Raw genomic sequence first — 14,628 nt, forward strand, 5'->3', positions numbered from 1 at the left:
AAGGAAGTCTATGTCTGGATGGCACACCTGCTACATGGGGCTTCGTGGCAGAGCGGATATTTCAGGTGAATGAAGAAACTCTTTCCAACCTCTTCCTGAAGGTTAAAAAGAGTTTCAGCTGGAGGAGAAGGTGTCAGGATGAGGTGTCCAGAAAGAAGGAGTAACACCAGGAAAGTAGGGCGGGGATGGAGTGTCATCCACACCAAAAAGGTGAGTGATTTAAAAATCCAGATAAGGTAGTGGAAGTAAGTACTGCAGAGTGAATGAGAGCCACACTCTCGCTCCACTGGGGGCTTTGCAAGAATGCAGAGCAGGAGGACGACGACAGGGACGGACTCGGAGCAGGAAGGAGGGGACACAGTGGACACCAGAGCAGCAGCAGCTACAGAACACGAAGGGTCACGCTTCCAAGACTTGAGACAAGTCAGGAAGGGGTCAGATTCCAGAACAGAGATGAAGGGCAATCTCAGACATGCTGGATCTGGGGGCCATCACAGAACCGCACGGACAGGTTAACCATTTACATCACTCACATAAAAGGAATGTCTGAGGCCGTGGAGACAGGAGAGAAGGGAGGACATAGCACCTCCCTGAGAGGGAGGAAGGCGGAGTGAGAAGGGGCTAGAGGCAGGACCTTGGGCCCCGCGGGCCACGCCTGGGGGCACGGCACATGCCCACATCTGAGGAACCGAGGAGGGCACGGGCGAGCAATGAGGGAGGCTAGGCAAGGGAAGGCAAACCAACCTACAGACTCTGACAACAGACAGAGCTAAATCCCTCTCAGAGAATATGTGAACTGTAATTCTAACACAAAAGTTTTCAAATACTCACCAAACATCCATACGTCACTAGCTGAGGTAAAACGGCGAAAATTGATTGACTCTGGAGCCATCCATTTAATAGGCAATTTTCCTTTGGAAGCTAGAAGATTAATTTTAGAAAGTAAAACTTCCCTGTCACCTGCTTAGGAATCTAACAGTTAGAGCTAGATGAGATTTTTAGTACCAAAATCTTTGGGAGAACTGCCTTGTACTCCCTGATGTTGGGTCGTTTGGGGGTGACAGAGGAGAGGCAGGGAGCAGGGGAGGAGGGAGCCCCGGTTACCGGGAGGCATCAGCTCCCAGCTCGGTTGTGCAGGCTTCATCTATAGGCTGGAGGCCTGGCTTTAGAAACGGCCTGGTAGCGACACACCGTCAATTCTCATTCACGGTGGTTACACTCTATAAAGTCGCTTTCAACACCGAACCATTGCTCCCGGGAGAAACGTGTACATATATATTCATACCTCACATAGATTATAACCTTAAATCCTAAACACTTATCCTGGCAGGTTCTGACTTCTTTGGAAAATGAGGTATGGATGTGCTGCTGACCTGCCTGAGGCCCTGCTCCCTGCCCCCCGACCCCGCACACAGGGGCCACAGCTGGGGTTCCAACCTGCCCGACTGGCCCAGAGCCAGAGGTGCTGCCCCTCTCCTCGCTGTCCAACAGCCCAAACAGACACCTTGTCACTGCCCCGTGCACATCCACACCTGACTATGAACGCATCGGAGCGTGGATTCGGGAAGTTACAAGTCTCAGCAAGCAGACGCATGTGCAAAAATAGAATCCACAAAATATGAGGATGGGCTGTACCACCACCAGGATGTGAAGAGCAGGAGGGGGCGACAGAATGAAAAGGACACGCTTAGGAAAGCCTGAAACTGGCCCTCTTTAGAGGCCTAAAATCTTTCCTCTGTGCCACCTCCCTCAACATTCTTTCACCAGATACCAGCCCTCAAGGAGTCCTAATTCCAAAAGGCAGAAACAGTTTCTCAAATCCAGCGGAAGTGAGAGGGTGTTGCAGGGGGAGGGGGGGGGGCAGGAGGAGCTGCAGGCGCCAGATGGGGACAGGCCCTGATCCAGAGGCCCCGGAGCAGGGTGCCGGGCTCTGCAGAGCTGTCAGGGGCTGGACTTCCTTCTGTAAGCAAGGGTGCCTCTCAAGACTTTTAATCAGAAGACAATTACATTTGTTTCATTAATTTTCTTCCACTTAACTTCATGCACCTTCATGACAACTGAGGTCAAAGCCTCTGATTCCCTCACAACAAATGACTCTCCAGCTGTGCTCCGAGCGAGGAACCCCTAACCCCGAGGGGCTGTTCTCCTGAAGCCTAGCAGGATCTAGACTTACGGACCTCTCTGAGATAACAATGTGTGAACTCGTCAGTTGCCCACTTTAAGTGATGTCTAGATGATTAAGAGTCTTGGCCACCGTGCTGTTTGGAGTTTAGCCCTTTAGTGGAATTCTAGGGTTTGGACTAGTCAGGATGTGAGGTGATATGAAATGTATTTTATAACAGTGGAAAGGTGGCCTGGTCGTTTTTAAATTAAATGACTACATAATCAAAATGAATAAACAACCAGACTTTTCCTTCCACATAACAAAGGATCAGGCTGTAGTATACAGAAAGCATTTGGACAGAGAATAGTCAGCAGCTACAGTATAAATGAAAAAGACTAATTTTGTATGTAAGATTAGGGCTCATTTTGCGACAATATAAAAATCAAACAAACTGAGCAAGAAACTGGCCTTTGTAAAATGGTAGTAATAACTAGAAAATATACTAAAAGCATAATATGGACTTATTATCCAAACCTTAGCTGAAGTACCAGGAATATGAAAATTAATAATAATTTGAAGAACCAAGTCAATCTGATTCCAAGATTGGGAAAACTAAAGAAAAAATCCCATCAGCTAGAGTTCAGCTCCAAAGCTAAAGGATCAAAGTCTCTGGAGGCAGCAGACTGCAGATCTGTAAGTCCGGCGGCATTCACTGAGCCAGGGCACCCACCGCTCTGCTGGGAGGTTAGCCAGCTGTGTCTACAAAGTGGAGGGCATCCGGGCTCATTCCAGCTTTTGGCTACTAGAAATAAAGCTACAATGAACAAACACCAGTTTTGTGTAAATGTGAGTTTTCATTTCTCTGGGAGAAATGCCTAGGCGTGTAATAGCTAGGTCATATGGGAGGTGCATGTTCAGTTTTTTAAGAATCTGCAAAACTCTTTTCCAGAGCAGCTGTACCGTTTTACATCTGCACAAGCAATTTACGTTCTCTGTGCCTGTCAGCATTTTGTGTTGTCACTACCGTTACTTTAGCCATCCTGACAGGTGTGCACGATACCTCCCCGTGGGCTCACTCTGCATTTCCCTAGTGGGTAATGTGCTTACGTGCCACCTGAATACCCGCTGCAGTGGAATCTCTCTTCATATCTTCTGCCCACTTTCTACCTGTGTCCTTTCTTTTTTTACTGCTGAGTTTTGAGAGTTCTATCTGTAGTCTAGATACCAGTCCTTTGTTAGATATGTGGTTGGCAAATACTTCCTCCCACTCTGTAGTTTGTCTTTTCATCCTTCTGCCTGGTCTTTTGCAGAACAAAAATTTTAAATTTTGATGAGGAAGAAGCTATCAATTTTTCCCTTTTGTGTATGTTTTTGGTGTCAAGCCTAAGCACTCTTTGCCTGGCCCTAGATCCGAAAACTTTACTCCTATGTTTTTTCCTAAAAGTCTTGTAGTTTTATGTCTTATATTTAAGTCTATGATCCATTTGAGTTAATGGCGAGTGAGTTTAGGTTGAGGGTCGTTTCTTGGCCAGGGATGACCAACTGCTCCAGCACCTTTGTTGAGAAGGCTGTCTTTCCTCCACGGACCTGACTGTACACCACTGTCAAAAATCAGCTGAGCATATCAGAATGTACCTTTTTCAGAATTAGAAATCATTGAAGATCCTGAGCCTGTTTCTTATTTATTGCTCTGATTTCTTACCTTTGTAGTAAGTACTGTCTTCCATATATCGGGATAATCCAAAGTCTCCCAATTTTACACAATCGTTTGAGGACACCAGAACATTCCGAGCAGCAATGTCCCTGATAAGGAAGAATTTGGGACAATACATTTTAATACAAGGGAAAAACCCCACAAACTCATCTATATTATATAAAGACATACAGGTACTTTGAAAGACAGCTTATATACAATACAAACAGGAGCTTTATTATACACTGAAAAAGAAATACTTTTATTATTTTACTTCAAATATATTCCTTTTGGCAGATATTTACTCATTAATATGGTGATTACTATTTTGAATGATGGTGAAGAATATTCTCAAATAATGAAACCACTTATTAGTTTTCATGCAGTCACATTGCCGGCTGCATTAACTGATAGACAGTATACACGACCAGGGTGTGTAACTCTACTGTTACTAAAAAACCTCATTAATAAAAGTAAAATGATCTTTGGAACACTTGTAAACGATTTTGCTGATGCAGTCCGTTTCAGTGCCGGATAACAAAACTCTAACACGATGCAAGGCAAATAAGTTGTAAGGGCTTTAACTTGTATTCAAATAAGAGACCCAGATTATGAACAGAAATTCTGCAGAAGGCCAACAGATGTCACTCCTGGCGCTATGGTGTCCTGGAAAGTCCCAGGACAATATCTGTTTTAGGTCCATAGTGCCACGTAGAGGCTGTCAGTAGTATTTGTGGAAGGAATAATGGACCTGTTTCATACTCCATGTGAGGAAAAACCCCTCAAATCCATGTGTTCCCACGCCAGGGCACCACACTCGGCTGGGATACGCACAGCAGGACATTTAGTGCCGTCCGTGTATGAGAGTTGGGGGAACGAAAGGTCTCAGGGCACAGTGAGAACCTCTCCCCACCTCCTTCCTGCTCAGAGGCAGCTCACCAGCTTCACGCCCGGGTCTCACCTGTGCACAAATCTTTTGCTCTCTAGGTACGCAAGGGCTGTGCTAAGCTGATAGGCATAGAGGATCAGAGATGCTAGATCCAAACTGTATTTCCTTACTTGCAGAAATGACCTCAGCTTTTTGAACAGTGACCAAAAAAGAAAAAAGAGAAAGAATTAGTGTCAGAGACTAAAAATCAACAGCAGAAGAGCTATATTCAAAAACAATGCTGATCATTTCCAAATGCATTTTTATGAGAATGGCTTCAATTCTACCCTAATAAAAAAAGCATAATGAAAGAAACATATCAGCTCAGAAATTATGGTTAATCATTCTTTACTTGAGATCCAATTGCAAAATTGGAATCTTCATGATTCTAGACACATTTCTGAAAAAATACAGAAAGATGCTTCCAGGGAATGAATAAAGGCACAGTATAAAATACTGCCAGATAATGAGAGCTGGAGAACAAAAAGCTCCAGTTACCGTTCAAACAAGCCTCCTCCACAGCCATGGTCAGTCCACCTCCCTCAGACCTCCCCATGCCCCAGGCAGACCTGAGCACAAGGGGATGAAAAGGAAGGGGAGGCAAGAGGTTCTCCCTCTGCCCCCAGGAAGTTCTGGGTGAAGAAGGATAAAATGGTCCCGTGTTGGGTATTTACGCACTAGGCCTTCTGGTCCTTACTACCGCTATCATGACTAATTCAGCTAAATGCTAATAATATAGCAAAGAAGGCAGATGAATTTAACACTCCAATCCTACAAAATCTCCTACATAAAGGAGAAATATTGATGATTTAAGCCAGAAGAATGAGCAAATTCTCCAAAAACAAAAGCAGAAAATAACGTGAACCAAAAATATCCGTAAACACTCCATTTTATCTGGCAAGGCATGGTAGAGGAAGGAAAGACACCGGAGAGGCCCTCAGATACTTCACTCGCCAACTCTGTTACCCAAGCTGAAGAGGAGAGCAGTGGGAGGCGCCAGGCAGTGGCCTGTCCTCGGAAGGCAGGGCTGACACCGTCACGAAGAGGACGACGGGCCCAAAGCACCCTCGGGTTCCTGATAACAGAAAACCCCCATTTTCATTAAAAGCAAGACTGTTTGGTGTCCTTCAAAGAAGAAGTAACGTGTATGATGTGTCAGAAGGTTAAACTACTAGGTTTCAGTGCCACAGAGTCATGTGTAGACATCTGGAAATGACATCACCGTGCTTGCCCCAAGCAGGGGCCCACAGAGCCGCCTGGGGACACAGACTGAGGGTGGCGCCCAGGCCTGCCCACCCTCCCGTGGCTCAGCAGGCCCGGGTGGGACCAGCGTCCAGGCGGTGGTGATACACCAACTAAAGAGCTTCTGTGTTCCAGAGAGAGTCAAATAAGGACATCTGCCCACAGTCTGTTACTCACGTTTTAAAAAGAAACTGTGACTAACATGAGTTGGTCTGAAAGACACTGAAAAGTGAATGCCCAAAAAGATGAAGCAACTGTTCTGATTTACGTAAATTCAGCCTTAATTTACCCAAACTCCACCAACGTTGCTTCTTTCACTCTCAAATCCCTGGGCTTGTTCTTCAGACGACAGCAACAGAGAGGGAACAAAGAACGGCTTGGTCACCTGTTGCTTCCAGTCCTGACAAATCCTTTGATGGGAAGACACTGCTGCCAGCACTGAGTTAGGGGATTACTTGGGAACTCACTGATGAAGACGCTCGACTCATATGCACTAGGGTGTATGTCGCACACTTCCCCGAGGGGGCAGGCGGAGCGGGCGGGAGGCGGAGGTGGGGCAGGTACCTCTCCGAGCGTGCACAGCTCCATGATGATCCAGACGGGGTTCTCTGTGATGACTCCGATCAGCTTCACAATGTGAGGGTGGTCAAACTGACGCATCGTTACTGGGGGAAAACAGTGGTCCACGGTCAGTCTTTTGAAAATATTTCAGTTTCCTGAAGACTAGTTCAAATAAGACTCAAGGCGTTTTAATGGGGAACTCCTTGGTGGTCCAGTGGTTAGGACTCGGCGCTTTCACTGCCAGGGCCCAGGTTCAATCCCTGGTCGGGGAACTAAGATCCCACAAGCTGTGTGGCACAGCCAAAAAATAAGAATAAAAAAAGCTCAAGGGGGCGTCCCTGGTGGCGCAGTGGTTGAGAGTCTGCCTGCCAATGCAGGGGACACAGGTTCGAGTCCTGGTCTGGGAAGATCCCACATGCCGTGGAGCAACTAGGCCCGTGAGCCATAATTACTTAGCCTGTGCGTCTGGAGCCTGTGCTCCGCAACGAAAGGCCGCGATGGTGAGAAGGCCCGCGCACCGCGATGAAGATTGGCCCCCGCTTGCCACAACTAGAGAAAGCCTTCGCACAGAAACGAAGACCCAACACAACCATAAATAAAAAAAAAAAAAAAAAAAAAAAATGCAAACCTTTAAAAAAAAAAAAAAAAACTCAAGGCTAATGATGTGGAAACTGGGAATTCAATTCCACCAGTCAGGTCAGCTCACAAGTCGCCATAAAATGGCACAAAAAAAGCAGACCACGTGAGGCACGAGATGCCACTGCAGTGAACTTGTGAGCAACTTTACAGGGGGACATACTGTGAGGGTTAAGGGTTCAGAAAACCTCCTCTTATTTTCCACGGACAAATCTGACCTGGGGCTAACTTTCTAGGTTTTCCTCTGGAAATCTCATGAAGTTGAAACGTGTGATTCATTTTCTAAGCAATACCCTTCATGGTGAAAACCACCCCTGATTGGTAAGTTGCTGACGGGGTAGCAGGAGCTCCCCTGAGCGTGGGTGTGGCTGGTGTCCCCTGCAGAGCCCCAGAGCCCACAGCGACAGGTCTGTGAAGACTTCTACTTCGGACCCGAGCGGCTCTCGAGTCCACCACTGTGGCCTCATCCCCTCACAGTACCTGATCACTATCAGGGCTAAGCAAACGAGTTCCCGGACTGCTGTGAGGACTTCGCTACAGGAGAAATGCTGGCCTGCTGTTTCCAGTCCTGTACTCCCCTCAAAGCAAGTCTGATGCCAGATGTGGCCTGTGGCCGTCACGTGAGTTTGACTGCCTCACTGAGCCCAAGATGACCAAGAGGGCCCTGCACATATACGCACATACTTACGTGTGGGTGCGTATTTTTAAGTGTGTATACATTTCTAATATCTAGTATCAGGGCTAAGGAGGTCACCTGCACAGTACACTCACTAGGATTAGTGAGAAGCAGGACAGCCTTCACAGAACTCCAGAACCTCAAAACGGGAAGTGACTTCACATGTGACCTACTGCAGTGGTCCCCAAAGTACCTGGACTGCACAGACTACTGAAATGAAAAAAATTTTTTTAAATTTTGGGGACCAATACAGGGTTGATTTTTATGACGCCAAGCAAGGACATGAGAATCACAGCAGGAGCAAATATCTTTTAGCATCCATTTGAGCGCGGAGCCCGGTGTGGAGCAACTCAGCGCTGGGTACGTCTGCGGAGACAGGCCTCTCACTGTGTTCACTCTAGACACCCTACAGCCGTCCCTCAGTACCCACAGGGGATTGGTTCCAGAACCCCCAGGGGGAAACCAAAATCTGCGGATGCTCAAGTCCTTCTGAAAAATGGCCGAGTATTTGCACGTAACCTACGCACATCCTCTTTATACTTTAAATCATCCCTAGGTTACTTGTAATACCTAATACAATGTAAACGCTATGTAAATAGATACCAGAGCGCAGCAAATTCAAGCTTTTGCTTTTTGGAACTTTCTGGAATTTTTTTTCCACATATTTTCAATCCGAAGTTGGTTGAATCTGCAGATGCAGAACTTGTGGACATGGAGGACTGTATATCCTACCAACACACCCAAGGATTACACTGGCTTCTTGCAAAGTCACCCCACACTCACTTGAGAGAATTCAAACCCTTAAGGTATTTTCTCCCCCTCAATTTTGCCTACATATTCCAAAAATAGGACCTGGTAGTTAAAAACAAACAAACAAGCAAACCGCCCCCCCCCCCCACATAAACACCTGGCACAAAATCCAAAATGTATCACTGAATTTCATCTTGTCAATTCAGTTCATCACTTAAGTATAATGGGATATTTTTGGATAAACATTCAGGAACCCAGTATATTCACTCATTTTCAATTGACTTACCATCATTTTTGGTTTTATGTTACCCTTTACAGAAGTAATTATTAAAAATACTACACAGTGCAGGGCTAAGAGGAGAATCTTGTGGTCACTAGGAAACTCTATCCCTGCTGAACTAAAACCCAATAGGTGTAGTTGTTTGACCTGTTATTCATTCACCCAGGGCAAGGAGCTCAGGCCAGGGGCGGCTGTTTGCTTTCACAAACTAAATTTCACTGGGACACAGTCTTGCTCAGCCCTTTATGTGCTGTCTGTGGTTCTTTCACACCCCGATGGCAGAGCTGAGCAGCTGTGACAAGAGACCATCTGGCCTGCAGAGCCTAAGATATTTACTATATGGTCCTTTATAGAAAAAGTTTACTTCCCCTCTTACGTACAGAGCCTGTCAAAGCCCTACAGGATTTTAGGTATACTACGTCCATCATGTTTCTCTGAAATAACGGCCTTTCAAAAAGAGAACAAGGTTAGTTTGAACTGACTACGCCTATGAAACTCTAAAGTTGATTTCTGTAATGGTGATTCCAAAGCCCTACAAAAATCATGATACAATAACTGTTGATAAAAATTTTAGAGAAAGAGAAGCAATTTTAAAAATGTGCATTTTTGAAAATATATAATACACTTTACCACCAAAGGTAAGGCAGACAGGCTGTTAGGTAATGATGGCTGATATATATTCTGTGTTTTCTTGGCCTAGATGCCCTGAAGAAATAAACTAGTTGAGACAGAAGTCATCACCAGGCCTTGTCTTGTACTTAAGTCAAAGATCCAGGAACAGGATTAGGATTTGCTTCGACTTAACTGATGAAGTTACAATATGACTCACTCCATGACTTGTTACTTATTGGACTACTGGGTGATAAATGTTTTTGAAATTCAATGTACATGTGATGAAGGACACCAAGACTCACTCACATGACCAGTGGCTACTGAGTGCCTTCTATGAGTTAAGCCCTATGTTGTCTCTGGGTCTGAGCGGTGAGCAGAACAGACACGTTCCTTGCCCCACTGGGGCTTAAAGTCTAGAGGGAGACAGAGACAAGAGTAACTTAAACAATGTGTGTGTGTGTGTGTGTGTGTATATATATATTTATTTATTTGTTTGTTTGTTTATTTTGGCTGCACCCGGTCTTAGCTGCAGCACGTGGGATCTTTGTTGTGGCATGCAGGATCTTTTTTTTTTTTTTTTTTTTTTTTAGTGGCAGCATGCGGACTCTTAGTTGCGGCATGCATGTGGGATCTAGTTCCCGGATCAGGGATGGAACCCAGGTCCTCTGCATTGGGAGAGCAGAGTCTTACCCACTGGACCTCCTGGGAAGTCCCTAGACAATGTATACTTAATTATGGATACTTAGGAAGGGAAAGAGCAGGGTCCTGTGACAAAGCCTCCTAAGGAGACACTATTTAAGTATGTGGTCAGAAGGGACAAGCCGAATGGAAGCAGGAAGACGACCCAGCTTGAGGGCAGGTGGGAAAGAGCCTGATGCGTGCAAACGGGCAGGACCAGATCCTGGCTCTCCGAGGGTCTGCCCTCAGGAGAGAGGACCCATCACACACAACTCTCCACAGCAGCCCCCTCGGGACGGGCAGGGTTTCCTCTCCCTCACTCATCCGTGGGCTCCATCCCGCAGGGACTGTGTCTGTCCCGCTCACCCCCAACTCCAGGGCCTGCTGGCATCTCTATATCTGCCCAATGCCAGGGTGAAGATGGCTATGGCACAAGGTACCAGAGGATGAAGGGACAGGAAATCGATCTGCCTTTACATCCCAAACATGACGGCTGACCTGGGAAACTCTGTAGACACGTGCCTCTACAAATACAGATACTAATTGCATGGCAAGGTAATAAATGTAGTTGTCCCATTAAAAGTCAAAACATTATTTTTCTTACATCTTCAGAGACAGTTTGGATTTCACGGAAAGTCAAATGGAGTTCCACAGACATTTCTAGAAACTTACAGGCTTCTTGAAGGAATTTCTCTCTCACGCTGTCCGAAGTACAGTTTTTACATGTTTTAATTGCAACCGCCAAAGCTGGATTCTCCTGTGACGGGGACACATGCAACAAGAGGGTCTCTATGTTAATCAATGGGCATGTTGAGGACAGGCTGTTTATTCTGCAACTCTGGATTCTGGATCAGACAGAACCAGAATTGTACAATCTCAAGAGTGAGAGGAACAGTTAAAATTCTCTGTAGAAAACCCCCAGAAAACAGACATGCATGTAAAACGCTGCAGGCGATTCGTCTGTTCCACAGACATTTCCTCTCCGTAGCGCCCGGCACTCCTGTAGGGGCTTAGGCTGCACCAGTGAACAAGGGCCGGCGACCCCTGTGCTACTCCAGCTGACGTCCCAGAGGAGGATACAGACAAACACGGTGAACGAGACATCCATCGCGGACTGGAGCGGGTTAGAAGGTAACCTCCCCGAGAGGAGAGGAGAGAGGATGAGAACAAAGAACTGCTGGAGGGGAGGGGATGCCGGCCAGGGCGGAGGGAGGGGTCGGACCCTGTGGCTTCCACCCTAAGTGAGAGGCCCCCGGAAGGGGAGGTGAGGAAAGGCGCCACGGAGGCGGGGGGCAGGAAGACAGCGGGCTGGGTGTCGGGGAGGGCGAGTTCGGGTTTCTGGTGAGAGAAGGGGGAGATCAGAAGCCCAGCTCTGGACAAGACAGGCTTGAGATGTCAGTGGGATGGCAGCTTGCTGGCACAGAGGCCCATCTGTTAAACGTCTGAGTTTGGGGCCTTCTGAGAGTCACTAGCAACACAGGGCACCTCAGTGAAACCACTCCGCTCTGAATGACTTAGTCTTTGTCCTCTGTAACTAGACAGCAAACTTCTAGGACCAGCACCATGAATTCTACCTCTATGTGAACCTAAGGCTGACTGGTATACTTTAGAAATGACACAAAATGCCCATTTTACAGGAGATCTGAATAACAACAGAAACTTCTGTAAGACCATAAATCATCATAAATCCTGTCAATTCAACTCAAATATTGAACATGGTGCTTTATTAAGATAGTAAAGAAACGCAAGGAAAATACTGCTCTCTAAAAATGCATAGTTTCAAGTGGATGCTAAGCCTGAGATTCCATGGGCAGCACGTCTACAAAGGGGTGTACGTGAGCAGACCAAGTGGCTCGGCCATCAGTCCATGGACTAGGCCTGGTGACTAGTGGCCCCAGGCTGCAGAGGCCTGGGGGGTGCCGAGCTGTCAGAGCGGCTGGTCACAGAGACCTGATGCTGGAGAAGTCAGTCCACAGCAAGCAAGACCAGAACTGAGCAGAGGGTTTTCTAAAAGCCTTTAAAAGGGGGCAGATTCAAACACATCTAGGTAACTGCTCATGACACGATTTTCATTACCTTCTTTAAAACACAAGCAGCGTTTAGGGGGACAGAGCAGTTCTTCAATGTTGAATGAAAATGCCACCCTGGTGTCCACGAGGCCGAGGTGAGGGGTAGGTGATGAGGCTGGGAGTTAGTAACAGCTAGCAGACAGTCAAAAGATCTTAACAAGTGAGTCTAGAGAAGGACTGCTCTGGGATGAATTAAGAGAAAATAGATTTAAAGCACGGTTTTTAAGACTAGGATAATAATGATGCGAGAATGTGCAAATGATCAGCGATGCTCAAATAATAAAAATAAACCTGATAACCGGGCCTAAGAAAGAAAAAAAAGTGTGTGCTGGGAGCCTTCAGATACGCCTCATGCCCGTGACTCTCAGAATGAGAGGCTGCCCTGCCGCCCCATGTGCTGCCCCTGCACCCGGCCCAGGCCCCCTCTGCTCGCTTCTCCTCCTCCTCGTCCTCCTCCTCCTCCCCCGCTCGGCTCCACCTGGGGTCCCTGCACTGGTTCGCCGCCCTGCCTGGCACACTCCCCACGGGGAGCTCAGGGACTGTCCCTCCTTGCTCAGGTCTCTGCTCACGTGTCAGCGTCTCACAGGAAGAGGGCCCTGACCTCCCCAAGCCCAGGCTTTGTTTTTCTCAGAGCACAGATTCCCCACTTGATACTCAGCGTGTTTGCTTTTGCCTGTCCCCTTGTGCCTCAGATAGAATTTAAGGTCTGTGAGAGCAGGAACCCTGACCGTTTTGTTCATTACAATGTCCCCACCACCGAGCTGCCACCTGGGTTGACAAATAACTGCTAAAAGAATTCACTGAATCTCAAGTAACGTAACCAGTGCTGGGTTCTTGCCCATGAAATCTATGCTGAGTTACACTTGACCAATTATTAAGAATCCCTGATAAAATGTTATTACATCTTACAGAACACTAAAGAGCACCATCTGGGAAAAGGATTTTTAATGGAAACCTAGAGAAACGAACTGGCTGTAAAATGAGACTCCCACATGAAAAACAAAATAGACAAGCATTCACATATGATGTGTATCAGAAAGACATTCAACAAAAAAAGTGAACGCTGATATTTTCCTGGAGGCTGGGATTCATTCAACACATACTTACTAAACACTACGGATATTTTTCAAAATTGTTCTCTTGTATTTTTACAACTAAAATGAATTACTTAAAAGTGAATGAAATAAAGTCTATCAGCCCTGCTGTTAGCTGTGTGATCCCGGTAAGTCCCTGTACTCCGGGAACTTCAGAATGCTTGCTTATTAAGAATTTTAGAGATTCAAGGAAGCTCAGAGACCACTGGGTTCAAGTCCAATAATTTAGATCAAGAAGCCTCACCTCCCTTACATCTCACAGTCAGGTAGATCCAGGTCTAAGATTTAGGTCTTTTGATCAAATTTAGATCCAGGGCTCTTTCTAATGCATTTTGCCTCAAAAGCAGAGTTAAGAGAATTAAGAAGATAAACAATACAGATATAGCAAAAAAAAAAAAAAAAAAAAAAAAAGAAAAATTGGAAAAGGCGATAATGGATAAAAATATATAATAAATGATATAGTTTTATATAAGAATAAGGGTAAAGACTTTCAAAACTGAACTTTAAAAAACAGAATCTCTAACAACAATTATCTATTTTCCTCGAAGGAAAGACTTTTACAGTCCTCTGGTTATAAAAGTAATGATCAGTGTATCCCTAGTGCATGTGTAAAGGATATGGAAAATTGATAGATAAGGAGACACAGGGGGAAAAAATGCCATTTGCAGTTTCCATATCAGGGGGTCACAAAAGGTCAATCATCTGTGCTATTATATCCCTACTAAAGCCATCTCTGTTCACTGTGATTATTCTAGTTAAAAATAGTTTCTTGAACAAGTATGTACTGTTATTTTAAACTGTCATTTAAAAATTACTGATCTAATAAAAAAAGACATACAACAGCAAGCGTTGGTTGGGGTGTGGAGAAATGGGCAACCTTACACATTGCTGCTAGGAACTGAAACTGGGGCAGTTTCTTTGGAAAAAAGCTTAGCAGGTCGGCAGAAAGTTAAACAGTTGCTAGATGACCCAGCAATTCCACTCCTAGACACACATACTCAAGAGAACCGAAAACTATGTTCACACAAAAACTTGTACACGAGTGTTCATAGCAGCATTGTGCATAACAGCCAAAAAGTGGTAATAACCCAAATGACCATCAACTGATGACTGGGGGAAACAAAAAGTGGTCTATCCATACAATGGGATGTTATTTGGCCATAAAAAGAAATGAAGTACTGACACAGGCTACCACGTGGATGAACCTGACAACATTATGCTAATGGAAAGAAACCAATCACACAAGGCCACACACTGTATGATTTCACTTATATGAAATGTCCAGAACAGGCAACTCTAGAGAAA

The 14,628-nt window shown here is 45.7% G+C and overlaps 1 protein-coding gene across 11 annotated transcripts in view; it reads right to left on the reverse strand.

The window, feature by feature from the left end:
- The window catches only part of PTK2 (protein tyrosine kinase 2), a 262,366-nt gene that overhangs the window by 54,435 nt on the left and 193,303 nt on the right, over nt 1-14,628 (reverse strand). For all 11 annotated transcript variants that reach the window (XM_061172265.1, XM_061172261.1, XM_061172260.1 and 8 more), the window contains 5 exons: nt 10,833-10,917; nt 6,532-6,632; nt 4,759-4,874; nt 3,807-3,907; nt 832-921 (listed from right to left, as the gene is read on the reverse strand). In XM_061172265.1, the coding sequence (XP_061028248.1) occupies nt 832-921; nt 3,807-3,907; nt 4,759-4,874; nt 6,532-6,632; nt 10,833-10,917 (493 nt within the window). The remainder of the gene's footprint in view (nt 1-831; nt 922-3,806; nt 3,908-4,758; nt 4,875-6,531; nt 6,633-10,832; nt 10,918-14,628) is intronic.

Source organism: Eubalaena glacialis, chromosome 17 (assembly GCF_028564815.1).
Source record: "Eubalaena glacialis isolate mEubGla1 chromosome 17, mEubGla1.1.hap2.+ XY, whole genome shotgun sequence".
In the NCBI taxonomy this organism is placed as follows: Eukaryota; Metazoa; Chordata; class Mammalia; order Artiodactyla; family Balaenidae; genus Eubalaena; species Eubalaena glacialis.